Source organism: Citrus sinensis, chromosome 6 (assembly GCF_022201045.2).
Source record: "Citrus sinensis cultivar Valencia sweet orange chromosome 6, DVS_A1.0, whole genome shotgun sequence".
In the NCBI taxonomy this organism is placed as follows: domain Eukaryota; kingdom Viridiplantae; phylum Streptophyta; class Magnoliopsida; order Sapindales; family Rutaceae; genus Citrus; species Citrus sinensis.
Window position 1 is genome coordinate 16,556,825 of NC_068561.1, and position 26,163 is coordinate 16,582,987.

Consider the following 26,163-nt stretch of genomic DNA (forward strand, 5'->3'; position numbering starts at 1 on the left):
GAAAAATCTAATTTTTCTACGTGATTCAACAAACACACAAATTAATAATTAACTAATTTGAAACTAAATACATATGATATGTCTAGCATAATGCTTTAGACATTTCATCAGTCATTATTGCTTTTTTTGCACATTTTTTATGAAAAGTTATTGTTGTTTTCTATGTACAATGTTAAGAGAAATAAGAGAAAGATCATCTTAATATATTGCCTCCAAAAAGTCTTCTACAATTAGTTACCATATAATTGTGTTCTAGCCATGCAATCTACTGAAAGGATTATTTAGAATCATATCATATAACTTGATAAAATCACTAAATTTTTTAATTATACTACCATATTTCATAAAAATTCCTATTATGAACATGATATTATCTTTGTAAATTAATAACTTATTAATCTGTTGATAAATTAATATATTTTTGATGGTCGCAAAACTATTAATTTATCGAGATTGTATTGTACCTTACTCTAATTAGTCTAGATTTTTTACTGTTATAAATTGTTTTCTGTTGTAAATCTTAATTTTTGGAGCCAATTTTGATGCTGAAATATTTTTTAATTTTCATAATCAACAACCTAAATAAATATTTCTTCCCATGATTAACATAGTGACATCCACCAAAACCAAATAAATTAATACTACTAGCTTATAAGAAAGCTCAAGCTATAATTAAAAACTCCTAACATCACAATCCTAGGCGTTTAGGGTCAAGCTGTGGCCACACTTATGTAACATGGCGGCAACTAAGAAGACCAAATGAGGCAACATTCAAATAATTAACAAATATTCGTTGATGTTAAACAGCTCAACCAACCCATGGAAATTTGTTGATGCAACAGATAATGATGCTTTGAAATGTTTGTGTTTCATTAACTGGTAGAAAGATTAAAGCAGGAGCTTTTTGATTTCCAGAAAGCGAAGTTCATATACAAATAGTCCTCATCGCTCGAAAGAGAAGGGGAAAAAAAGTTCAAATGATGATTCAGAAAGCTGAATCATCAGAATCACTAATACAGGTAACATATTGGAAACATTACCTAATAAATGATACATAAAAGTATTACAATGCCATGCAATACCAGCTTCTTTAGAAACGGGTTGTTCCTTAATCATCATGCTGGTGGAGCTTCTACATACAGAAATGGGTCACCTGCAGCTATGCTGGCTGACAGGGGAGGAGTTTCCTCTCTCGCTCCCAAAATCATGAATGTCATCGAGTTCATTTCCGTCTAAGATAAAGGGGTTGTTGTTGACACTTGGTTCAGAGCTAGCATTGCTGCTTGTGGCAAGAGGAGAGTCTGTAACACTAACTGTCCTACTTTTTATGGATCCTGATCTCACACTATACATGGAAGAAGCTGGAATGTTTGTCATTAGTGGCCGCAAACTACCTGAATTAATGCTTCGCCTTATATCCTACATAAAAAAGAAAAAAAAATGAATTAATTCTTGCCACCAAATGTGCAAAGCTTGTTGCTTCAAATGTATATGTGCTGCAAGATATGATTTTCATTGCAGTTAATAGAATTTATAGAGTGAAGCAAATTGTGTAGTAGTATCATTACGCCAATGCTACTAATCAATCCACAAAGCCAGCTTTGGCAAAGCTTCATGGTAAAGTGCAATGGGAAATGCATACCATATGTCTCAAAGCCATATCAAGAGATTTCTTTGAGAGTGTTCTTCCAAAGCCTGAGCTATCGACGGATGAAGATGACTTCCCAGCAGAAGTGTAATGGGTGGAGTGATTTTCCTGCTTCGGTGGTGCCAGCTTCCTCATGTTCACCACCCTTTCGACCATTTTGGTTCCAATTACTACTGGGTTCACATCATCACCATCACTGGCATTTACTCTACGCGCAGAAGTAATGCAGCCTCCATTACCATTTGAAGTCCTTACTCTAGAAGGAGAGCAGGACTGCTGTCTGCGTCTTCCCTTAGAACCAGCCTCAACAGAAGGTGATTGAGCACTTGGTGCTCCTGGCCTGCCCCGAGAAGCTGAAGATGGCCTTTCTGGCAATGATGTCCTTAAATTTGGTGGTGCATCAAGTGAAAAACCAGGCATCTCAGAGGGTTTCCAAGGCCGAGATTTTACAGTTGGGGAAGTGCCACGTGATGGAGCTGAATTTTTCACTGTTGTGGAACTTGACTTTGACACTGAAGAAGAACAACCAGGAGCCGCAGATACGCCAGATGCACCTGATGGTGCTGATCGTTGACGAGTTGGTGTAGCTGATCTTACTGTTTGTCTAGAAGTTGGCGTAGTTGATCTTACGGTTGCTCTAGAAGTTGGTGTAGCAGATCTTGTTGTTGATCTAGAAGTTGGTGTTGCTGATCTTACTGTTGATTTAGAAGTTGGTGTTGCTGATCTTGGTGCTAGCTTAGGAGCTGTTACAGTGGGTCTAGCAGTTGGTGTTGACGAACGAGCTGTGGATCTAGTCGGAGTTGAGGATCTCACTGCTGGAGCCGTAGGCTTAGATGATGGCAAGGTGGCCCGTGATGTAGGCGTAGATGGTCTTGAAGACTTAGCTGTTGAGTTTAAAGTGGGGCGTCCAGTTGGTGTAGCAGCTCTAGCACTAGATGTTCGTCCACCAGAAGATGATGGCCTGCTGTCACCAGTACTGGAAGAGTTCACCCTAGAAGGCAAATTGGGATTCTTAGAAAGGACACTACCCCTCGAAGCAGGATCTTCCTGAACATTTGCCAGCTGCAAGTCCATGGAAGCAGGAATTTACAAGCTATTACATAAATGGTAATACCACAAATTTTCTTAACCACCAAAAGACAGTACCATCAATCATCATAACTTGACAATCATTAAAGCTTGGCGAAATATCCCAGCGAGATCATACACACAAACGTATTACAGTTGACGAGGCTTGAAAGCATCTAGAACTTTATATACATAGAAACTTACCCTTGTTTTCAGAGCAGTTGGACGAGCATTAGGCATCTCCATCTGATTCAGTTTGGCTTTTTGTGATTCCATCTCCAAGGAAGGAAAAAGTGGGGTACCCGGTGGTGTAAGAAGCCTGAATGCAAAACATACATCCCATTAACCTCAAGCTAAAAGACCATTCTTTTTCAGAAGATACCACAGCAATAAAATACATATAAACTCAGCATTTTTCAATTGGAAAAGTGTCAAATCCATCTCTACATGCATGCATCAGCCTTCTATTTCCCACATATAAAATTTGAACCATCTTCATTTGCTCTAGCTGCAAACAGACTGCAATGCTAAAATTTGATAAAACTTGTTGAGGAATCACTGAGAAATGAACTATAGATTAACTTAGCATTCCACCCCAACTATAGATGACAAGATTGCAAACTTAATGTTAAGTCCATGACGTTCAGTTTCTAAAGGAAGTTAAAAACATGCACCGTGTCAAAAAGTTTACAAGCTAAAGCTTCATTACTATTTAGTAATACTTCTAATAATTAATTAAACCAAATTAATTTCTCAAAATTTTAATTTTTATCTTACCAAACACCTTGAAAATCATCAAGATCACTGACACCAATTAACAATTTAACATGTCTCAACTTGCATAGTCAATGCACATGAAATTTGATCAATTGGACGTATGATAGCAGAGATTGTAATGTTATAGAACATTATATAATTCAATTCATATGAATCCAATCCAACGCAATTTTTCTAACTCTGAGACATATAGAAGAAGATCATAATTCAAGATCCGTATTTAAGAAGTAAATACCAAAATTAATCATTGCAAATCAGCAATACAACATTTTGCTCTTAGAACAAACAGATGTTTTGAAAAATATTACCAATCATAATCAGATTTATCGTTTTCACTCTCCGAATTCAAGAAATTTTCAGCAGCGGTCTTGCGTATCGGAACGGACGACACAATCTTTGATATCGGAGATCCTCCGTCGTTTGTTCCTAGTCAAAGTCAATGCAACCTCAGACATTTTGGTCGAGTTACCAAAATAAGCTCAAAAAAGCCAAAAATAATCAAAATAATAAATAAACAAACCAAACAACACCGTACCTGAAGGAGCATTGTGGTTGTCGGAGTTAAGAGGAAGTAGAAGGTTAGTTTTCTCCTTCTCTCGTCTTCTCATTTCAAGAAACAAAGCCAGCTCTTCATCTCTTTCTTTCATCACCATCACGACGTCGTTTCCTTTATTTCCTTCTTCTAATACACAGTTTTTGATTTTGTTTTGTTTTTCCTTCCTCAGCTCAACTAAAATAGAATCAATACAGAGTTTAAGCAAAAGAACCGGAAGGAAAGAAAAAATAAGAAACAGAAAGGCATAGATCAGAAGCTAAGCTAATGAGTTACGAAAGAGAAAACATTTAGAGGCATGATGTGGGTGAAAGTGATTCTTAAAAGAAAGCACTTACTTCAGCTCAAAATAACATGATCAGCTTCTACCATACAATATGCTTATTTTTAAAAGATAAACGCCAAACACAGCTTAAACAGAAGCGATTTTTGTTAATTTGTGAGAGCCGAAAGACAGAGACAAGCGATGATTTTGGGATAAGGAGTTGAGGAAAGCTGGTTCGTATTGGTTTGACAATGGAGCTCCCTGCCTTGTAAGTATCCTTATTTTTTAAAAAATTTTAAAAATAAAAAATTAATTTTGAGGAAGGGACGAAACTGCAGATTTTGAAACATTCTTTTGAAAATGACCTCAAGTTTGATTATATTTACAATAATGCCATTCTATGCGTACTGTGGATAGAGAGTAGATTTTGCTTTTACAATATAGTTTTTAACGGGTTCGTCATCATAAATATAAAATCACTTAATGTTTTATTATATTATTTATTAAATAAATATCATATTAATTAAGATTAAAATATTAAAATTTTTAACCATATCCTTTGCTCATTTACTGTTGCAAATTATCACTGTATCAGATTTCATGCCATATGATGATAAATGCTCAACAAAATATAAAAATGTGATTCACATGAAGCAGGAGATTTTTCAAACTTCACACATGGTCGAATGAGTTTTTTAATTTTTAATTATTTTTTCTAATTTTTTTCGTCTAAATAGAGGGGCAACTTTGTGATAAAATCATATAAGGCCGATCTAAAATGATAGGAGGAAAGTGAAAGAATTATAGAAGACATTCTTTGAAGTAGACACATGGAAGAGCATAATTGACTTGATCGCCATAAAAATGCCACGACACGAGAGTAGCTGATAAATTCTCTAAATAGAAGATTTATTTCAATTGAATTGAAAGGGCCAAAAATAAATTCTTGTTAGAAAGGGGCAGTAGGGAGCAGGCTAATGCAGGAATTCAAACTTGAGGCCCTTATTAAAAGATGCTGAGATTTAAACGTGGGCTGTCTGATTTCTCGAGATGCGCCCGCAGTTAATCTAACGGTAATTGTTGAATGGAGAGGTTAAGACTTAAGACTGGAGCCGGACGTTGAAGTGGGCCTCGATAATCGTGCGGTTTAAATTTGATACCCTCTTTGTGTTGTTTGAATTCTCAGTTTATTTATTTATAGGATTTACTACGTTACAACGGTGCTACCATACCACATCTTTTTCCACCAATCAAAATCATCCCTTTCTGAGATTAAGGAATGACAATAAATTTATTCTCCGTTTAAGGAATCTTTGATCTAGTGATCTTACGGCTTCTTTTTCCTTTGCTGCACTGAAGACTAGTAAAATATTGTCATTTAATTTCTGAAAGAGCTTGAAAATTCATTGATAAAAATAAAACTAAGTGTCTATCAATTAATTAATAAATAAATAAAGTTGGGTGCACCTTGCACAGATTGAATGCTAGTGTTAAATACATGAAACCTTACTAAACTGAGGTCATGGACTTACGGTTTATCACCCGGGCAAAGGAAAATGAACCATTGAAAATTTGAAAGTACATAATTTAATGTAATTTTTAAACTCGCCTAAAATTTATTTTAAATAGTATTTTTAAATTTAAACACTATTTAAAAAACATAATTCAATGTGTTTTTAAACTTGTGTTTAATCTAAATTTCATAAGGTTTGAGTCTGCTTTCTCATTTAATCACTATTGATTATAATTCTTTTCTAGTAACTGCTTAGAATTTCGTCTTTTTATAAAATGATTAAAAATGAAATACAAGATTTGCTATGATATATTTAATCAAATATTTTTGCTATAGAAGCAACCTTATGGAACTCTTGATCTTCCTGAAATGCATTACTTATTTATGTGCTAATGCATGTTCAATTCTCTTGCTTTGCCCATAATATAAGTTCAATTTCAATTTCGTATTTGTTTGAAAAAAAAAATTTCCTCTCAAGCCCTCAACCACAAGTCCTTTGGGGTTTGGCATTTTAGTGTGCTCTCAGTTAATCTCACATATTTAATAATAATAAGATTCATTTTTAACATATTCAAATAATGGGTAGGAACAATTAAAGAGGAAGAAGACAGAATATACTTAAAAAATAAAAAATACGATAGGTCTTACTTAACAAAGAATTAGTAGAGAAAAGGGCAATGATTGTAGTTAGAGGTGGACAAGAATTTCTTAAGGCAAAAGAAATGCTTGCAAAATATCGTGCTACTAGGAGCACTCCAAAGAACCAAAGAAGATCTTCGGTTGGTTCTAAATTCAAATTGTTTTTTTACACTTGGTATATTTATGTGTTTGTAACTTCAACTATAAATCTGTATATTTTCTTTTCTAATGTTTTGTTGTTTTATAAATCTCAATGGAACTATTAAAAAAAAAAGTTAAGAATGGAGTGTTTTGTGAATGGAAATACAATTTTTTTTTTGAACTACTTGAAACAAACATGATTTTCTTAGTTTAAGTTTTAAAATTTTTAAAAATTTTTAGCAATATTTTTTTTAGTTAATGAGAATGCAATGTCAAATCATTTTTCTCATTTTATTGGTGTATTAGGAGCAAAACATATTCATTCTATTAGCGAATAACACCCTATTGATTGCTATTAAGAGTTTTTTTTTTATTTTTTATCTTAGGGGTATTTTGACCATTTCATTGATTTACTAATAGTTACTGAATGAAAATACAAACGGCAGCAAAGATCTTTGTAACTACGGTTACGCTTTCTACTCAAGTGTGAAATACGTAAAAATGCGTATACGAGGCAAATTTCTAACAATAATCACCCGAAGAGTCTCATTTTCTACAGTGACAACGATTCCACATGAGAGTTAAATCGGGAGTCTGATTCAGTGCACTTAACCGGATGCCATGTGTAGGGATGGCAATGGGCACCGCCCGCAGCGGGTTTGCCATTACCAAACCCAAACCCGCACAAAATTTGAATTACCAAACCCACCCGCAACCCGCAGCGGGTTTTAATTTTTTTAAAAAAACCCACCCGCAGCGGGTTTTAACAATTACCAAACCCGCAATGGTATCCGGCGGATTTTTTGCGGGTTTCCGTATTTAAAATCACAAATGTTTAATATATAAATTTATAATAATAACCTCAAATTTCATATAACATACTCAATTTTATATTTAAACAATGTAAATGAAAAATTAAAATTTCCACATCAATTCAACACAAATTCTCAAATTTAAGTATAAATTATACAAATCCATTTAAAAAACACAAACTAGTATCTAAAAATAATAATTACATTTCATATTATCATTTAAAACAAGCTCCAAGAGAAGATATTCATTTCATTCACCACCATAAGCACACATCCAACACAATTCCTATAATAATAATTAAGATTAATATTTTCAAACACTAATTCGAAGGGAAATGCCTTTAATTTTCTTTAGGTTATGACTTTAGAATAAGAGATGGGTCACATACACACATATACAACTTTGAGTCTTTAGCTATTTGGTAATTTGATTAATGACATTATTTTCTTTATACATTTTTATATTAAAATTAAATTAAAAATATTTGGAAAAAATATTGCGGGTTTGGTGGATATCCATGCGGGTATCCACCGGGTATAAGGTTAATACCAAACCCACCCGCATCCATGTGCGGGTTTTAATTTATAATACTAAACCCGCCCGCAACGGATAAAATTACCCGCAACGGGCGGATTTTGGCGGGTGGGTTTGGGCGGGTTTGCGGGTACAATTGCCATCCCTAGCCATGTGCTAGTGTCCCACATCTCGTACGTCTGTCGGGCCCCATATGGTAAGGATTGATGGTTTGATCTAATCTCGGCCTTTCAATTTCACCATGAAAGAGTGATCAATTTAGGTCTTGCTGCTGAACATGGGCCACGTGGGAGTCACTTGGTCTGTTGGTCTCTAGAATTTTCCACGATTGAGGCGTCTCCGTCGAAAATTGTGGGAGAAGCATGTCTTATGCAGGAGCACAAGGGAAGCACTCAATTAAAGGATTGAAACATTCCTCTCTCATGAGGTCCGAATCATGCCACACAAATTGCAAATAATTGACTACTCCCATGTAGCAAATTGAAATTCAATGTCACTTATATCGGCAGAATTTGGATTTCGATTTGGGGAATTATCAAAGTGCGTCGAAGATTCAAATTTTTTGTTAGAGGCTAATTCACAGTGAAAATTTTGAAGTTTAGGGTATGAATATATTTGAAAGATATTGTAAAAAAAATAAACTCAAAATATATAAAAGATGAGGAGGCCAAACCTTGGTTTTCGAGGAGTTGAAGTACGTAAAAATTAACATTTTCATAATTGGGGGTTGCCTCATAATTAGGGTGATCCCGCCTTTGCTTATATCATCATTCATCAATCATCACCATTACTTGAGTAAACCTCTAAGATCGACTCTTAATAAATCTCAAATTGCCACTTGGACTTGTAGCCTAGTGGTGAACCATTGCTCTTAAAGTCAAGCATGACTATAAGAGCAACGGTTCAAGTCTCCACAGACTCAAACTCCCTCAATTAAACATAATTGGGTAGAGATTATTTATAACGTCTTTCTCCCTTACGAAATGCGATATACAATAGAGACATCCTCCCCCATGAGGGATATTTAGCTGGACATATACTTCATAGAATAAAAATATAATAATGTAAATCTCATATATATATCTAATTATAAATATTAGTGCAATGATGCAATGATCTATTGTCATTTATAAATATCTCTATGTAATACAGTAACCTGATGCTTAATTAGTTAAAAAAAAAAAAAATCTCAAATTGTAATATTTGCATGTTATGGCACTTGTAACTTGTTTGGTAACCAAATGAGCTAAGCATATCGGAGTCACAGACCGGGCTTGGGCCCCAACATTCACGCTACAACAGAGATTCCTCTATCAGATAAACTGGAATTGATAATTCTAATGCTATTCGCAAAACTGTTAAAATGGCGAAGCTACCAATTTAAAACCCCAGGCGGCAGTGCAAACAAGGGTGTAGAGTCTAAAGAATATACACTTAAAAAATTTGATTAGCTACCAAAAAGTTGGTGATCAAGCATCATCAGCATCACTTCCACTAACTTGGCCTTCCTGGCTCACCAAGTAACTGCTACCATCAGGACCCAACACCTTAAACCTGCTCATCAAGAACCTTGTTCAGAACTGTGAAAAGCTTAACTTCAACCAGTGCAACAGTGACTGGATACCTTTCAAGAATGAATTTTCCTTCCTTGTACTTCTGGGCCTTCTCTTGTGCAGCCTCCTGGAATCAGTAAGCAAAGATAAAGTTACAACAGCTACATGATGCACCAATAGGCTGTTAACATTAACATCATAAGATCGCAACTTATGAGTTATGATCCATATCTTACATATTTCCATCCAACAATTGAGCCGCACCCAACACAGAAAATGTCAACAACAGTGTGCATTCCAGTCATCATCATCCGCTCTTCCTTCTCTCCAACTGTGATATTTACACTGTTGTGCATACAGAAGGTACCATGTTGTAGCATTTGTAACAAGATAGACCATGGAATCTAATGTAATTGATTTTTCCTTTGTTCCTTTCTACAAAAAACAAATGGAAAACACAAAGGCATTCTTCTTATGGCCTAATATTGTGACTTGCAACTGAAAAAGAGAATTAACTAGAATCTACTGTAATTGATTTTTCCTTTGTTCCTTTCGAGAAAAAACAAATGGTAAACACAAAGGCATTCTTCTTATAGCCTAATATTATGACTTCGGCAACTGAAAGAGAGAATTAACAAACTCTTGACGACTAAGTTAGATTCTTGGGGTAATTAGCAACAATATCTCTCATAAGAAACACTAAATGCTTGTTGAAGTAGCACCTCTAACCAATTTAACCATGACTTTCTACAGAAATCATAAAGGTTGCAAATAGTTCATTCGTCAAACACCTTTACTGATATAATGTATACCTAGATTTTATTCATGCAAACCAAAAAGCAAAAAAACATAAGCAATCACAATGTACGCGGAGGGGGTTTTGGGGGGGGGGGGGGAAGGAGGGAACAAACATCTAATAGCTGCTCGAGTATTGAATTTTATAAAAAAATCTAAAATCAAGGAGTACTTACACTTTATTGAAGAGATAAGCCTTTCCATGCCTGCAATGAAAAGACTGGAACACAAGCAAAAACACATGTAGAACTTCAGATTGTTGCCACTAAATTTTAATTGAAAAAAGGGTTAGAATTTCTAAACATTGCCAATCAATCCTTAGGAGTAAGACCATTCAAATAACACTAAAAACATAACAATGGCAAAGGGATAATTTACATGGCAAAGCAATGGGAAGACATCAATCTATTCGAAATCACTGACTTTTGCCATTGTTCATAACCATGAAAATCATATGAGCTCGGCAAGACTTGTTTTGTTGAAAACTGAGATAGGGATATATGTTCAGCAACATCTTCACAATAAAAGGTACTAATCTTTATTCATCAATCAATCCACCCTTTTAACTTTAGTGCTGGGTAGAATTACTAAAGCATTCTCCAAAAGTAAGCCCACCCCTTACAGTTTTCAATTTTGCACAGTTAAAAACACCATCATCAAAATTGAATGTTTGAAAAATAAGCATATATGCATATATAAGAATAAACAGAAAAGGATAAAAATACTATCAGTAACAAATTAACCCTAACAGAAAACCATAAGCATCAAATGCCTAAGATAACTCTGGATTCTATGGGTTTAATAATATAAATCAATACTGCCGTGAAAGGATCATAAAACTCAGGACATTATAAAATAATAATAATAATAATTTGACACTTCATTGAATAAAGAATTTGATCTAAAGAAACAAACAAATACAGTGATTGAACTCGGCTATCTCTCTTAGAAAGGAAACATAAACAACAACGGATCATGCTTCTCTCATAATATTTTTATATCTAATAGTTACAAAGTGTGTTCTTTTATTTATGATCAATGACTCTTGCTCAAAACACACCATCGCCTATACCAATATCACAACACAAAAAGCTGCTAACTATAAGGGGAAAAAATTTTTGGACTAAAATCAAATAAAATAAACCTTAGATATAATGTCATCAGCGAGACCCAGATGAGTGTAGCAGTGCTTGCAGCTATATATGCTCCCTTCAAGACAAATCAGAAACAGCATCCCCATTTACAAACTTTCACTCTTTTTTTTTTTTTTTCTTTTCCTCTCTTTTTTTCTTTTACCTTCAACAAAAATTAACCCAAAAAAGTAAATAAAAAAAAAAATGGATCGAAAACAGATCTTAAAGATGCTTAATAATAATGTTAATATACACTGCTGATCATGACGAGAAGAGGGTTGGTTTTGATCGATCTTACCGGCGGTTACAGATATGGCAAAAGGGAATAGAATGGTGACATGTTGAGCCAATGGTGTGGGTACGTGGGTTTGGCTGTTTTTATATTACCGGGACTCTACAAGAAGGATTTTGATTTTGAGTAAGCTTGCCAGATTCTCTCAACACGAGAGGACTCTTCGATTTTGTGTAGGCCTAATGAGAAATGCGACACGTCGCGCTCCTTTTTCTGGAATCATTGCGATACAAGCTGGTGTCCATGAGCATCATTTATCTTGTCGTTCAGGAAAAAAAATTGCTGCAAATATATAATAATTTATTATTTTTTTTTACATTTATTTTTCTGTTAATTATTTTGTTTTTTTTAAGATTGTAATATTTAGTTATTTAGCTAATAATTTAAATGTTAAACAATATCATTTGCATTTAATTGATAACATAAAAATTTTTAATTTTTAATTTTTGTCAACAAATAACAATTGAAATTTAATTAATTGAAAATGAATTATAGTAAATGAATAATATAAGTGACATGTCATATGGTTTTTATAAACATTTCCAACATGTCATCTATGTCATAAGTTAAATCTTACTCCAAAGTAAAAGTTTAACAACATGTGCAAATATTATGTGCTGAATAAAACAATACCGGACATGCCATGCTATAGCACACATGCATGCGATGGATAAGCCAAATGTGGCTTGTTGAATTGGAAGCAGCCACCTGCATGTTTAACTTGCTTGCTTGAAGTAGTGTTTATATATATTAAAAATTGAGAGCAGCTTGCTTGGATTCGATGGCTGTTTGATGGCTATATAAAGTGTAAAATATTGACAGCTGCTTCATTTGTTAAATTGCAACTTAGAGCAAAGAAAAGATAAAGAGGAAATTGAAAGAAAATGACAGAAAGAAAGAATAATAAAAAAAGAAAGAAAAGGAAAGGAAGAGGGAAGAGAAAGAGGAAAACAAGAAGAAAGAGAAGAAAAATTGAGAGTGAAAAAGAAGTTGAAAAGAGGAATTGAGAGGAATGTGACAAGAAATATAAGTGGGCAGTTAGATCTATACCTGATAAATCAGTGGGAAAAATTTAGGAATACAAAAACTCATAGGAGCCCTAACGAACTTTAGAGTGAAACAAGATCTGTAAGTAAATACTATTATTATTATTATATATTCTGTGAATCATTTATATTTGATAGCATGATTTAGTATTATGTTACGATTCTACGTACGCATATTGTATGATTGATTGAGTTATGAGATGTGATTGCCAGTCACCATATATGCATCTTTCTCCATAGGCTCTGCGCATAGGGATGGCAAAACATCGGGTCTGGCTCGGGCTTGGCCAAACCCAACCGGACTCGATTAACAAAGAATTAAAGCCCAACCCTAAAAAAGCCCTACCTATTTATAGTTAGGGTCGGGTCGGGCCAACATCGAGCCCGACCCTACCGAAACCATTTTCCACCCACAATTCAATGTTGAAAAATCAACTTCTTCATTACATATATAAGAATTCGAATGAGGCAATGAAACATCTACCATTTAACTAATAAATAATTTATTTTTTTAAAACCATGATACACAAATATATATATCAAATATTTTCAATGCAATTAAATTAAAAACACATAATGCAATTAAATTAAAAATACACAATGTAATTCCACAATCATTTTATCCATACACAATTCAATTTAACAACCCAACATAAAAAATAAAAAATAAAAAACTCATGTCTTATATAAATAAAAACACAATGCAATTAAATTAAAAACACACAATGTAATTCCACAACCATTTTAGTCATACACAATTCAATTCAACAACTCAACCTAAAAAAAAAAAAAAAAACTCATGTCTTATACAAATAAAAATACAATACAAATAAATTAAAAACACACAATGTGTAATGTTTGTGTGGATGTGTTGCGTGCGTGTGTTAACTTGTATTAGTTTTTTTTTTTTTAAATAGGGTCGGGTCGGGTCGAGTCCGCATTAAGCCCGACCCTGACCCTAAATTTATTTGGGCCTTAAAATCTTGGCCCTAACCCGACCCTAAAATTAAAAATTCGGGCCAAAGCCCTAAAAATTAGGGTATGGTCAATCGAGCCAAAAATAGGGTCGGACTAAATTGCCAAGCCTATCTGCGCATGTGCATTGAGACTTATGGTGTATTTACTTCATGGAATGAGGAATGAGAATGAAATTCATGTTTACTTGACAAAATGTAATTTGAGAATGATAATAAAATGTGTGGGTCTCACACAATTTGGGAATAAGGAATATGAATCCCATTCCCATGGAGGGGTTGAGAATGAAAATGAAGGAATGAGAATGAAATATATGTTACTTTTGTATCCCTCTAATTTTTTCATATTTTCCAAATTACCCTCATTCAAATCACAATTAATTTTATTATTTTAAATGTCATTAATAATAATAATAATAATAATAATATTATTATTATTATTATTATTAACCCGATCAATGGAGAGACTAGTCTGCCTTAGGGATCAGATCTGACTTAGAACAGATCAATATCCCGCATGTTCTGGTTTCCAGCCGATATACCTTTGCTTTACCAAATATTGATTAGATTCTTTAAGCAAGCCTAGCAACAACATACATTTAAAGGCTCATAAATAGTACTAGATCTGGATCCCAGAAATAGCACTCTGAATGGATGGAGGGAGAAAAGAAAGATACAACTGAGGATAGAGATCAAGTCTCGTTGCCTCAGAGAAACGAAGCAGTTATATGGCATATCTGATACAGATCAGTCTGCAGATCATGCATAAAATTTAAATGACTGAAATTGAAATGCTTTAAAAATAAATTGCGAAAATTAAAGTGCAGAAATTTAAACATACAAAACTTTAAAATTACAAACTTTAAAAAGGAATTACAAATCTCACATTTGATTTGGTTGATCGGATGCTTGAAAATTATTACAGAAGATATGGGAAATTAATCTGAAGATAAGGAACTAGTCTAAAGACAGAAAAATTTTCTTGGTGCCTTCGGATTCCTAATTCCCAGAGAAAGAGAGAAGAGAAAGAAAGAAAGGAAAATTAGAATTCTAAAAATCTGAGGAGTCTAAGTCTTCCCCTTGATTTAAATACACAGAAAGAGTTTCTCCACTGTAGCGAGTCTGTAGCTTCTCCACTATAGCGAAACTGTAGCTTCTTTACTGTAGCGAAACTGTAGCTTTGTACCCAAGAATGTACATACGGATATGGTTAAGGTGAAGAGACATGTGCGCTCTCACTTGTGTCCAGGGAACCACCCGAAAATACATAAAGTAAATACAAGGAAAAATATAAATACTCTTTTTTTTTAAACTCAAACGATAATTATTTACAATGCTTTATCGGAGAGAAAATTCCGAAACAGTCGTTTTCATTTTCATCTCCAAGAGAAATAAATGGCTCTTCATCTTCTTCATCATCTTCAGAGGAGTCTGCCATTGAAGATCTTGATCTTGATGTGAGAAGATGCTCCATAAGTTTGAAATATTCTTCTTTAGTTTTGGCGCTGGCCAAAAGAGATTGGGCTTTAGATTTTTTGGGTAAGAAAAGTTTGTTGGGCTTTGGCATTTTTAATGGTCGGGGGCAAGAGGCCTTTGGAACAAAGCCAATTTCTGATGAGGGTATCAGTTAATTTGGTCTGTTCGTCAAATTTTGACCACTATTTTACTTTGAAAGTTCTTTGTATAAGGAGTTGGGTTTCTTGAGTATGAAATCTGAAATTCCACATCCATACCCATGGAAGAAAGAAATTTGTACAGAAACAAAGAAAGGGGGGAAACCTTTTCTTGGATTCAGAAGGGATATAGTGGGCTTTGAAGAGGTTTAAACAATAGGGTGGCATTTGGAGTTAGAATTTGTGGCATTGGGCCAAAATAGTTCCACTATTGCTGGAACCAGTTTGGGAGGCTTTGAACGGTTATTTTTGAATTGAAGAAAAATAATCATGAATGAGATTTCTTTGGATTTTGTATGAAAAATGTGTTAAACCAGGCTTGTTGATAATCCCAATAGGAATAGGTCAAGCAATGTGGTAAACACATTTGAAAATTTGAAAGGAAGGTTTTGAAATTGTGGAGTTGATCACCCCACTGGTTTGGGCTCAAGACTTTTAAGATAGTAGCCGTAGAGTAGACTGGCTCAGAGTAGGTTTCACTGAGAAAGAAATATTTGAATTTTACAGACTCAGTGGCTTCTAAAATACTTTGGTAATAAGACTGGGGTTTTGTTAAATCCAATGGTTTAAAAAACCATCCTTTGGGGAAAAACTTTGAAATAGCTTGAAAATAATCAGTATGGTAAAAACCATCTTCCATTGAAAGAATGTTTTGGAAATGGGTTTTATCAAACCAATCGGAAGCTTTCTTTGAAGGTGTTGACTGGGAAAGAACAATTTGAGAGGATGAACTTTCACTAGAAACAACTACATTTTGAGAAGAGGGTTTTGAAATCTCTTTAGAAACAGATTTTTCAACATTTTCTTTAGGAGAAATTTGGCTTTGAGAAAAACTTTGTAAGGCGAGCATAAGCTCAAGGGATTTAGAAATGGATTTCATCTATTGATTTACCTGTTCATGAGAGGTAAGGGCTTTAGATTTTGATTCTTCATCTTCAATCATGTTAATCCATGATTTAATTGGCATGGCTGATGAGAGTAGTTTTTCTTTAGGAGGAGAGGATTGAGGGTCTTTAGGAGGAGTCTGGGAGACAGGGTCTTTGAGAATCCATTTCCCCTCGTCTTTTTTCTTTGGCGGCATTATCTGTTTTGAAGAAATTTCCTAGTTAGAAAATCAGGGACAGAATTTGTATCACCTTTAATAAATTTAATGTTAAAGTCAAAAACACTTAAAATAGCTTGCCATCGTGCAAAAATCTGTTTTGAACATCTTTTTCTAAACACATATTTTGCAGCTTTGCAATCAATTCTAAGTAAAAAATTTTTGATTTAGTAAATCACTTTGAAATTTAGAAATGCAGAGAACAATGGAAAGGATTTCCTTTTTAATAGTAGAATAGTTTCTTTGACATTCATTCTAGTGGGCAGAAACATATTGTACTATCTGTTCTTTATTATCTTCCTTTTGTTTTAAGATTCCTCCATATCCTAAATCTGATGCATCAGTTTCAACAATTTTAGGTAATGCCAGATTTGCAAGAAATAAACATGGAATGTTCTTAACAGAATGCTTTATTAATTTAACAGCTTTAGTATGTTCATCTGTCCAAGCAACATGATTCTTTTTTAATCGATCATGCAATGGTTTAGACATCCTATTGATGTTAGGGCAGAAATCAAGAACATAATTCAAACTACCAAGGAATCTCTGCAATTGGGTTTTATCAAGAATTTTATCAGAAAATTTGTCAGCAAAAGCAAGAGATCTTTCAATAGGAGTTATGGTTCCTTTTGAAATATAGTGACCAAGGAACCAGACTTTTGTTTGAAATAGTGAGACTTTAGAACTATAAATGGCTAAACCAGTCTTCCTAGTGGTAAGATAGAAGGTTTTTAAATGTTTGAAATGTTGATCAATTGTTTGAGAACAAATCAACACATCATCAATATAGACAATGCAAAACTCAGAAAAAGGATTATAAATATCATTCATGATTCTTTGAAATTCTGAGGGTGCATTTTTTAAGCCAAATGGGATAACAATCCACTCATACTGCCCGAAAGGAACAGTAAAAGCAGTTTTGTAACGGTCTTTAGGGTGAATTTGAATTTGCCAAAAACTAGATTTCATATCAAATTTAGAAAAAATGAAAGCAGAGCATAGTTTTTGGAGCAAATCTTTTTTATTAGGTATAGGATACCCAATCCATTTTAATGCTTTATTTAAGGGTTTGTAATTTATGACTAGTCTTGGTGATCCTCTTTCAATCTCAGAATTTTTATTAACATAAAAAGCAGCACAAGAACATGGAGATCTGGATTTTACAATGAGTCCTTTGGACTCCAAATCTTTAATTTCATTTTTGCAGTGTTGTTCCAAGTCCATGTTCATTTGAATTGGACGGGCTTTAGTGGGTATTTGTTTTTCATCAAAAGAATTTTCATAAGGCAAATCTACCAAATGTTGTTTTCTGTTCCAAAAAACAGATGGTAAATCAGCACATATTTGTTTTTCAATGAGGTCTTTAAAATCAGTGATTTTTCTTTGTATTAAGTTATTTTGTAATTGATTCTCAATTCTTTGTAGACTTAAATCCTTTTTTAAATAGAACAAGTTATTTTGTTTTGATTTAAGAATGGCATTTAATTGGTTCTGGTAAACAGAACAAGCTTTAACAATATTTAAGTTTCTTGTTTTTGGTTTCTCAATAAAAGGGAAAATAAGTTTTTGGTTTTTTGCTTTAAAAGATATATCATCATAATTGACAGTATACGGGGTAATGAGGTTTATGAAAGGAGTTTCTAAAATGACAGTATGGTGTATGTCATTTGTAAAAAGGAAAGATGTTTTGAATTCAAAACCATTGTTATACACTGAGGCATCAACTTTAGATTTAATTTTCAATTTTGAATTATTAGTGGCAGAAAGTCTTTCATTTGTCTTTTCATGAAATTTTTTAGGAACAATATATTCTTTAATGCAATTTAAGTCGGCACCAGTGTCAAAAAGAGCAATGGTGTCGATTTCAAAATCTTTAGAAAAAATTAAAGTGATTTTAATCAAAGTATTTTCTAGTGGTGATTTGTTTTAAAACAAATAGAAAATCATTGGGTACAAATTCAATGTTTTCAAGGTTTTGTTCATTATCACCATCGGATTCAACTTCTTTATCAGAATTATCTTCTAATTGTTTTTGTAAGAGAAGTTGAATAGTTTCAGAATCATTCTTTTGTTTCTCTTTTAATTCTTTAATCTCAAGTTTGATTTCTTTAATCTCTCTTGGAAGATCTTGGATATTGGGGATCGTTTTCTTTATTTTCTTTTTTCCCAAAATTTCAGTGAGATCATAAGAATTCTTTTTAACAACTGGAGCTTTAGAAGTTTCTGCTTTATCAGAGTCTAGAGTTTTTAAAAGCTTATCGAGGTATTCTTTTTGAAGATTAGGATCAGAAATATGTTTAACAAGTTCAAGAAAGATTCTTGGTCTTTAGTCAAAACATTGATTTTCTTTAAATAAGATTCTGAAGTAGAATCAATATCCCTGGATACAGATGTATCTGAATCAATTAATTCATCAATCTGTAAAGGTTCACTATCTCCCGACATGGAAGACTCAGAGTCAGAAGACTTTATAAGTAAAGGGGCTATTTTAGAAAGAATTTCTTCATCAAGGCCTAGCTCATAGAGCTTTCTGTTCATTCTACAGAATTTTGCAGTGTGGCCTTTCATTCCACATTTGTAACATGTGGCTTCTTTGTAGTTAAAATGGGTCTTTGGTTTGGCTCTAAACTCTTTCTTTTTAGAGAAGTTGGGTTTCTTATAAGACCTCGAGGGTTTCTTATAAGAAAGTTTTCTAAAATCTTGAAAGGGTTTCTTATGGCTTTTTGATTTGTAGTGTTTTTTGTAAGGTCTCGAAGAACACTTACCATTACAATCCTTGGAAGTAGAAGTTTTAAAGGGATCATAATTGAATTATTTACAGAAACTACCTAATTCTTGCTTAGATTTCCTAAGCTCCCATTTTAGTCGTTTCTGTAACTTCAAATCTTGACAAATCTTTAAACCTTCTTTGTTGACAAAACTGACAAGTTCACCATAGGTAAGCTCGTCATAAGGAATACGGTTGTCATACAAAGCTTTAATGGAATTTCTAACTTTCTCTCCTAAAAGGGTAGGCAAACCTGCAAGGAATTTTTCCTTCTAAGTTATATGATTTGCATCATCTCTAAGGAAGAGTCTGGTGAAGAAAGTGGTTTTATAGCTTTGGAATTCACTAAGTTTCCTACACCTGAGATTGTGTAGTAACTCAGCGTTCTTATCTCTAAGGTGCGAAGGGTCAGCTATGAAATGAAGAGATATAGTCAAAATCAGGGTAGCAACTACATCCTGAATTGGACTATTGAATTCATCAAGAATGAGGGCTCCATTCTCATTGATTTGAATAGAATTTAGGACATCTAATTATTGCTGTTTCGTGAGAAAATGATCCCACCAACCTTTAAGTTGACCAGTAAATCCTGCGATGAGAATTTATGCTATGGCTCTATCAGAAGTTCCCGATTGAGTTTTGTAGGCATTAGCTGCCATGGTCATCTGCTGCAACAGTCCTATGATGTTATATTCAGACATGCCATCAATATTCCACTCATAGACAGAAGATGCATTAAATCGCGATTGATTTAAAGCACTCGGTCTATTATCTATAGCTAGATTTGGTGGAGTCCTAATAGTAGGTAAGGTTAATTCCCGATGAATTTTGTTGGCTTTAGGAGTAGATGGTTCATCTTTAAATGCTTCTATATCTGAAGAGGCTATAGAAACATTGTCATGTTCTAGTACACTAATCTTGCTAGATTGAGCACTATCAGGGGCTATCTGGACCTTAGAAGAAGAAGAAGAAGAAGCTTCTATTCTATCTAATTAGTCTCGAATGGCTTTAGCAAAATCTGATTTTGATTCTTGAACAAGCTTTTGGCTAGTTTTCGAAACCTGAAATTGTTTGAAAATAGGTTCCTTAAGCTTTTTGTCAAAATTCGATTTTGATGTAACAGGAGAAACAACTATGGTTGACTTTTGAAATTGGTTTTCTATCATAGTCAACTGTTTTCCTATTGTATTTAAGTTAGTATTACAGAAATTATTCTGTTGAATAATACTACTTAAATTTGCATCAGAATCATTTGGTTTAGGGATTTTGTAGGGTGAGGCTCTAATTTGAACAGGAGGTTCACCGTGATCAACGGTTAAACTCCGAAGAGGCGGATGCTCAGATTCTATGGTTCTATCATTATCAGAAAGTTTCCACTCAGGGGTTTTCTTCCTAATAGTAATAGGATTTGACTCTTTAAAGGGATAAGAAATGTTGTTATTCGAAGAATATATCTCAAACCAATAAAAAAAAATATGAATTTTATGTGAATTTACAAAATAATAATATGTTTCTTGGATTTCTTTTCTTTGGTTTAGAAAATGTTTGAAAAACCAAAGTCTTTTTTCTTTATTATTGTCTGAATAAAAATCATTGTGGAGAAGAGTTGTATCCAGTTCAAAATCTTTTTCAATGACATTTATAACATTCTCTGTGACTGCAGAAAACGTAGGAGAAGTTGGAGGAGAAGGTTCATTCTCTTCCTTTCTTTGTACATGTTGACTACTAGTGTAGATTGGGTGAGGAACACTAGTGGCATAATCAACAGAATGTATAGAAGAACTAGGTATATCCGAAGTGGAAAACCTGGGTCGGCTTTGTACTTGTTGAAAAGGAAGATTTATTACGGAAGGAACTTTTATAAATTTTCTTTCTAATGAAGAAATGCTTGAGCAAGAATCTTTATCGGAGAATCTAGTTGAAGTAGATCTCCTAAAGGACAGTTTGACTTTACCATCAGAATACTGAGTCACATTTTGCAACTCTGTATTTGGCTCAAGTTGTTTTGGAATCACTGGAGCAGTGGCTCCTTCCATAATCCATTCATCGGGAAGATTGACATCTTTCCATTGGATAAGTTTTGGAATAACAATATTGGCTTTAGATAGGTCAGTCTGCAAGAGAAGAGTTTCATCTCTTTTTTACTGGAATTTATGTTGCGTACTAAACGTAGAAATCATGGCTTTGTACGAAATTTTATAAATTAGGGCTACTGGGATAGATCCCTCAATCATATCATAATTATGGGTTTTGATTTGTAAAATCATGCTTTTTAAAATGTTTTTGTCTTTTAAAGAAATTGTTATATTTGGATAACAATTGAATGAAATAGGACCTTTACATAGACTTGATTCTATACTACTTAGTAAAGAATCATCAAAAGAGATGAATCGACCATCTCTTAGAACTGCAAAGATGGAAGTATTAAGACCTTCTTTAGTAAGGGGTTTTATGCCGACTTGTATCAAGCCGATGTTGACATAATTAAAATTTTTGTCTTTTAATTTCTTTAAAGATTGTTCTGAAAACAAATGAATTGTTTCAAAAGGGTTTGAAAGTGTTATGTCACGTTCTTCAGTCTTTATAACATAATCATTCTTTAAAAAATCAAGCTTTTTTGTTTTATAAATCATTTCTTTATTAACCTTTGGTAATTCCCAATTATCAATTGCTTTATTGAAGTCTTCGATTACAAATTCTTCCGAATTAACAACATTCTTTGAATCACTAGTTCTTCCAGAGGAAGAGCTAGAGAAAGAGGATGCTCTACTGAGTAGAGAATCCATGATGTTAAAACTAAAGTCTATATGGATGCCTACAGGTATGGTTTTACAGCCCTAAACGGACAATCTTATCCTAAAGCGGGACTTACTACCAGTAAAAATTCAGCACACACACAGAAAACAATTTTAAACAATCACAAATTCTTTACAACTATATCACATACACTTCCCCTTGGCTCTGATACCAGAAGGAAAAAAAAAAATCAAAAGACTAGTCATAAATTATTATTATTATTATTATTATTATTATTATTATTATTATTAAATTTATTATTTTAGTTATTATTAATTATTGTTAATATTGTTTTTATTAATATTATCATTATTAACATTTATTATTATTATTATTAAATTTTATTAACTTTATTATTTTAGTTATTATTAATTATTTATTATTATTAAGTTTTATTAACTTTATTATTTTAGTTATTATTATTTTTAATAATAATAATTATAGTAATAATAACAACAATAATGATAATATTGTTAATAATGATAAATTAATTATTTTTATTAATTATTAATACTATGTGTATTTTAGTAAATTGATTTTCATTCTCATTCCTCATTCCCATTTATTTTGTCAAGTAAACACATCAATGACATTCCAGCACATTACTATTCTCATTTATTTTTGCCAAGTAAACATTAAAATCTCATTCTCAGTCCAGCCCATTCCCATTCCACCTCATTCTTATTTTATGAAGTAAACACACCATTAGATTACTCTACCCGTGCAATGCAATTAAGTTTAGCTAGATATTGAGAGGTTTTTTCTTTGTTCTACTCGTGCGATGATGATCCCGATCAGTACTTGGAGTTATTTACACTAGGGTACTAGTTCATGCAATTTTGTCATACGTGAATGTATGATTTCATGTTTGCTTATGTAATGTGTTAATTGTGGAGTTATATCATGTGATTATATATATGCACCAATGCACTACTGTATTTTTATATGTATAACTACATCCACTCATTGAGCCTAAAACTCATTATTTTCCTATTTATCCCATTTCTCCCAACATCTATCATAGGATTTCATACAATTCAGTTTTTAATTAATTAAGGTTAGGGCATGGGACACATTGCTGCATGGCTTGCGTTTTGAGCACGTTTATATTTATATGTATTTATTTGAAGTGTATGTACAATGAGATGTGAATTATGTATGGATGAGGCACATATTTATTATATGATTATGGTAGAGGTTTAAAACTGGTTTATATCATGAGTTTTAGATATAAGATTTCATGATTTGCTTCAGATCGACAAATGGGTTGAGGTGGGTCATGTCATATACTATAAATTGTATAAGATGTCATCTATATGATGAATTTATAAATGACAAGTCATATAATATTTATTTTTTTGGAGTGCAATAATTACATACAATATGTCATCTATATTCTAAATGTATAAACGACATAACTTACACATTCCATAAACGTAAATGATATGTCAGTTATATGATAAATTTATAAATAACATATTGTACATTAATAGCTAAAGATTTATTTTTTCTTTTTTTTTAGACCAACCTAATATAAAGTAACAAATTACTCATTGGTTGAGTAGTGAATACTTTCTCATCACTTATTTTTAAATCCAAGCTATATAGATAGAGTGCATTTGTCAACGGAAGGAAAAATATTTTATTTATTTCTAATGCTTAATCATAAAACGAAAATACTATTATTTTATTTAGCGGAATTAATACAATAAAATACTGAGTAGAATTTCCAGTGGCCATGGCTGGAGTTGGACAAGTGGGTACAAGCTCCTTTTGTTGACGCTGAGAGCTTACTCGAAATAATTAATTAATTATGACTTCTAATTTTGCTTGCAATGTTGTTTTCGTTTCAAGTCAAAATCCCATCAGCCATCCTAAGCTGTTGCTTTAAAATATTTGCAAGGCCCTCTCGTATGGGATTGAGTCACCAGAGAATCAACCTAAAAATAATTTGTTCAGGTTTGCACTTCTAAGTGCACCAAGGAATCTTCTTCCAATCTAAAAAGTCTAAAAATCCTACTCTCTTTTAAGATTCTCAACACTAAAAATCTACTTTAAAAGTGCGCGCATATTACAACCATGCTTTTAGAAGAATATCTGTGGCTTTCCTGAAGCATCAATTGGTGCCTTATTTTTTCAGTCAAGTATCTGTGTTTGATTACATGATATGTTTATTTCACCTGAGACTTTAAAAGCGAGCACATGAGTGTTGATCCATACTCATCTTTTAGATAAAGAGAATAGGGAAGATAAGTGTTACGGCCCATTCAATTTTGAGTCGAGAGAATAACTAGACAAGTTTAAGATATCTAAGCTTAGTCTTGATTATAGAATGTTCTATCTCAAAAACTCTTTAACTTGTAAATATTTAAGAATTCTCTAGAAGATGCATGCTAAAATGAGAGTTCTCTAATATTTTGTAGATAGGAATTCTCTAGACCTTGGTAGAGATAAGAATTCTCTTTATCTAAGAAGGGAGATTATAGAGCACGGCAAGCCTTTTTAAAAATAGGTCCGGAACTTAGTATTTCATGCAAGTAATTCTTCAAGCACTCAAGCTGGACACACTTGCGCAGCACATACTCTTGTGAATAATATAAACTCTATTATATTATAAACTCTTAACTTAGTTAGTAAAAAGCTTAAAACTTATTTAGCAATTCTAGGTGGAGAGTTGTCTAAATTGCACGATTGTGCTGTGCAATTAAAATGCTCATCGTGTGACATTCCTTTTTTTATTTTACAATTAATCAAGATAAAGAAATTAACCCATCCACTCAAAAGGGGTTCTTTTGTGATTGGATGGGAATGAATGAAGAAATACTAAGTTGTCCTATATCAAACCCAGAATCTTGGTTCTTCCCAGAATTTGTACTACTTTTTAATGCATATAGAACGAAACCCTGGATTATACCAATCAAATTACTTCTTTTCAATTTTAATGGAAATAGTAAGAAAAATATCACCAGAATATGCAAATACGCTAAAGAAATACAAGACGACAGGGGGGTGGGGGTTATTCAGAGCGCATTTCATGTATGTTATTTTCAGTACAAAATCATATCAATCCTTGCAAAATATCAGAGCATACACTAGCATCCTGATAAATCAAAGGGAAGAAATTGCATTCATGAAGCTTAGGTAGTGGCCCCACGGGGTTTTGGGCCACTGAAACTCTTGATGTTGTTACATTGATCATTCCAAAGATACAGAATGCATAAATAATGCTGTCGAGGGTAGAAGCATATTGGGATAAATGAGAATATCAAAACAAAACAATTTCTGTGCTTTTTCATTGATGATGAAGGAACCGAATCAAGATAGCTGCAGCTGCAAATGCTCAGAAAAGCTAAAAGAATTAAGGCAAGAATTCTGCAAAAATCCAGTTAATAATTCTATTTTGTGCTTCTCTTTCCGATTGTAAGGGGAATTGCAAAATGTTACGACAACGGCATCAACAATTTTCAGTAATTGTGCAAGAAATATTATGTTTAATCCATGGATCCCGAGTTGGATGGCAAATTCTCATATATGTTTAGGGCTAATCATATTCTCAAAGAAAGAAGTTTTGAATACACAAACGTCACTGAGAGGGGAACATCATTTACATTGTTGGAAAAATATGCTCTTTAAAAGCATATGTATTTATTTAATTGTAATAAATAATTTTTCTGATTAATAAAATAAATGAGGTATTTTATTCAAATATCTTAATTGCATTAATATTTTTATTAAAGTCCATTTAATCATATTATATGTATTTATGTGATCACCATATGGATTCACAGAAGACATAAATACAAGTTATCTTATAATTAAATAAATTTAGTTCGCAGTTGATAAATAAAGTTGGGCACTTTATTTAGGTATAGACTGTAATAAATTCATTGAATGATTTGTGTTAATCATGTATGAATTTATTGATGTAGTACGACTACATTGAACATGATCACATATGAGATTTAATTAACTTTGTAATAACTGTCAGACTTATTAAATCTCATAGGCATTGATTTTACTGTAATCTTAATCTTGAGTTAATTATGATTTCATGATTGTAATTGTTATTCCATTTGAGTTA

General features: G+C 33.0%; 2 protein-coding genes across 3 annotated transcripts; both read right to left on the minus strand.

Moving 5' to 3' along the window:
• Nucleotides 1-877: 877 nt before the first annotated feature.
• Nucleotides 878-4,587, minus strand: LOC102629459 (uncharacterized). 2 transcript variants are annotated; one of them, XM_052443547.1, is made up of 6 exons: nucleotides 4,385-4,587; nucleotides 4,029-4,223; nucleotides 3,802-3,919; nucleotides 2,921-3,035; nucleotides 1,643-2,710; nucleotides 878-1,419 (listed from the first exon to the last, which is right to left on the minus strand). In XM_052443547.1, the coding sequence occupies exons 2-6, from the start codon at nucleotides 4,144-4,146 to the stop codon at nucleotides 1,150-1,152; spliced, it is 1,689 nt and encodes a 562-aa protein (XP_052299507.1). In that variant the 5' UTR covers nucleotides 4,147-4,223; nucleotides 4,385-4,587; the 3' UTR covers nucleotides 878-1,149. The 2 variants fall into 2 exon arrangements, with proteins under 2 accessions (XP_052299507.1, XP_052299506.1); XM_052443546.1 differs by having other exon boundaries at nucleotides 4,029-4,587.
• Nucleotides 4,588-9,262: 4,675 nt separating this feature from the next.
• Nucleotides 9,263-11,977, minus strand: LOC102627168 (protein yippee-like). Its single transcript, XM_006480955.4, has 6 exons — nucleotides 11,731-11,977; nucleotides 11,444-11,595; nucleotides 10,476-10,519; nucleotides 9,741-9,849; nucleotides 9,576-9,631; nucleotides 9,263-9,505 (listed from the first exon to the last, which is right to left on the minus strand). The coding sequence occupies exons 2-6, from the start codon at nucleotides 11,537-11,539 to the stop codon at nucleotides 9,421-9,423; spliced, it is 390 nt and encodes a 129-aa protein (XP_006481018.1). The 5' UTR covers nucleotides 11,540-11,595; nucleotides 11,731-11,977; the 3' UTR covers nucleotides 9,263-9,420.
• Nucleotides 11,978-26,163: the final 14,186 nt, after the last annotated feature.

Bases quoted from the DNA above. Each gene is read 5' to 3' on its own strand.
- LOC102629459 (XM_052443547.1), bottom strand. From the start codon at position 4,146: ATGGTGATGAAAGAAAGAGATGAAGAGCTGGCTTTGTTTCTTGAAATG. The intron at 3,036-3,801 runs GTAATATTTTTC...TTTTGCATTCAG, and splicing joins GATAAATCTGATTATGATTG to GCTTCTTACACCACCGGGTA. The intron at 2,711-2,920 runs GTAAGTTTCTAT...ATGGACTTGCAG, and splicing joins CAACTGCTCTGAAAACAAGG to CTGGCAAATGTTCAGGAAGA.
- LOC102627168 (XM_006480955.4), bottom strand. From the start codon at position 11,539: ATGGGGATGCTGTTTCTGATTTGTCTTGAAGGGAGCATATATAGCTGC. The intron at 9,850-10,475 runs GTAAGTACTCCT...TATGCACAACAG, and splicing joins GCTTATCTCTTCAATAAAGT to TGTAAATATCACAGTTGGAG. The intron at 9,632-9,740 runs GTAAGATATGGA...TACTGATTCCAG, and splicing joins CAATTGTTGGATGGAAATAT to GAGGCTGCACAAGAGAAGGC.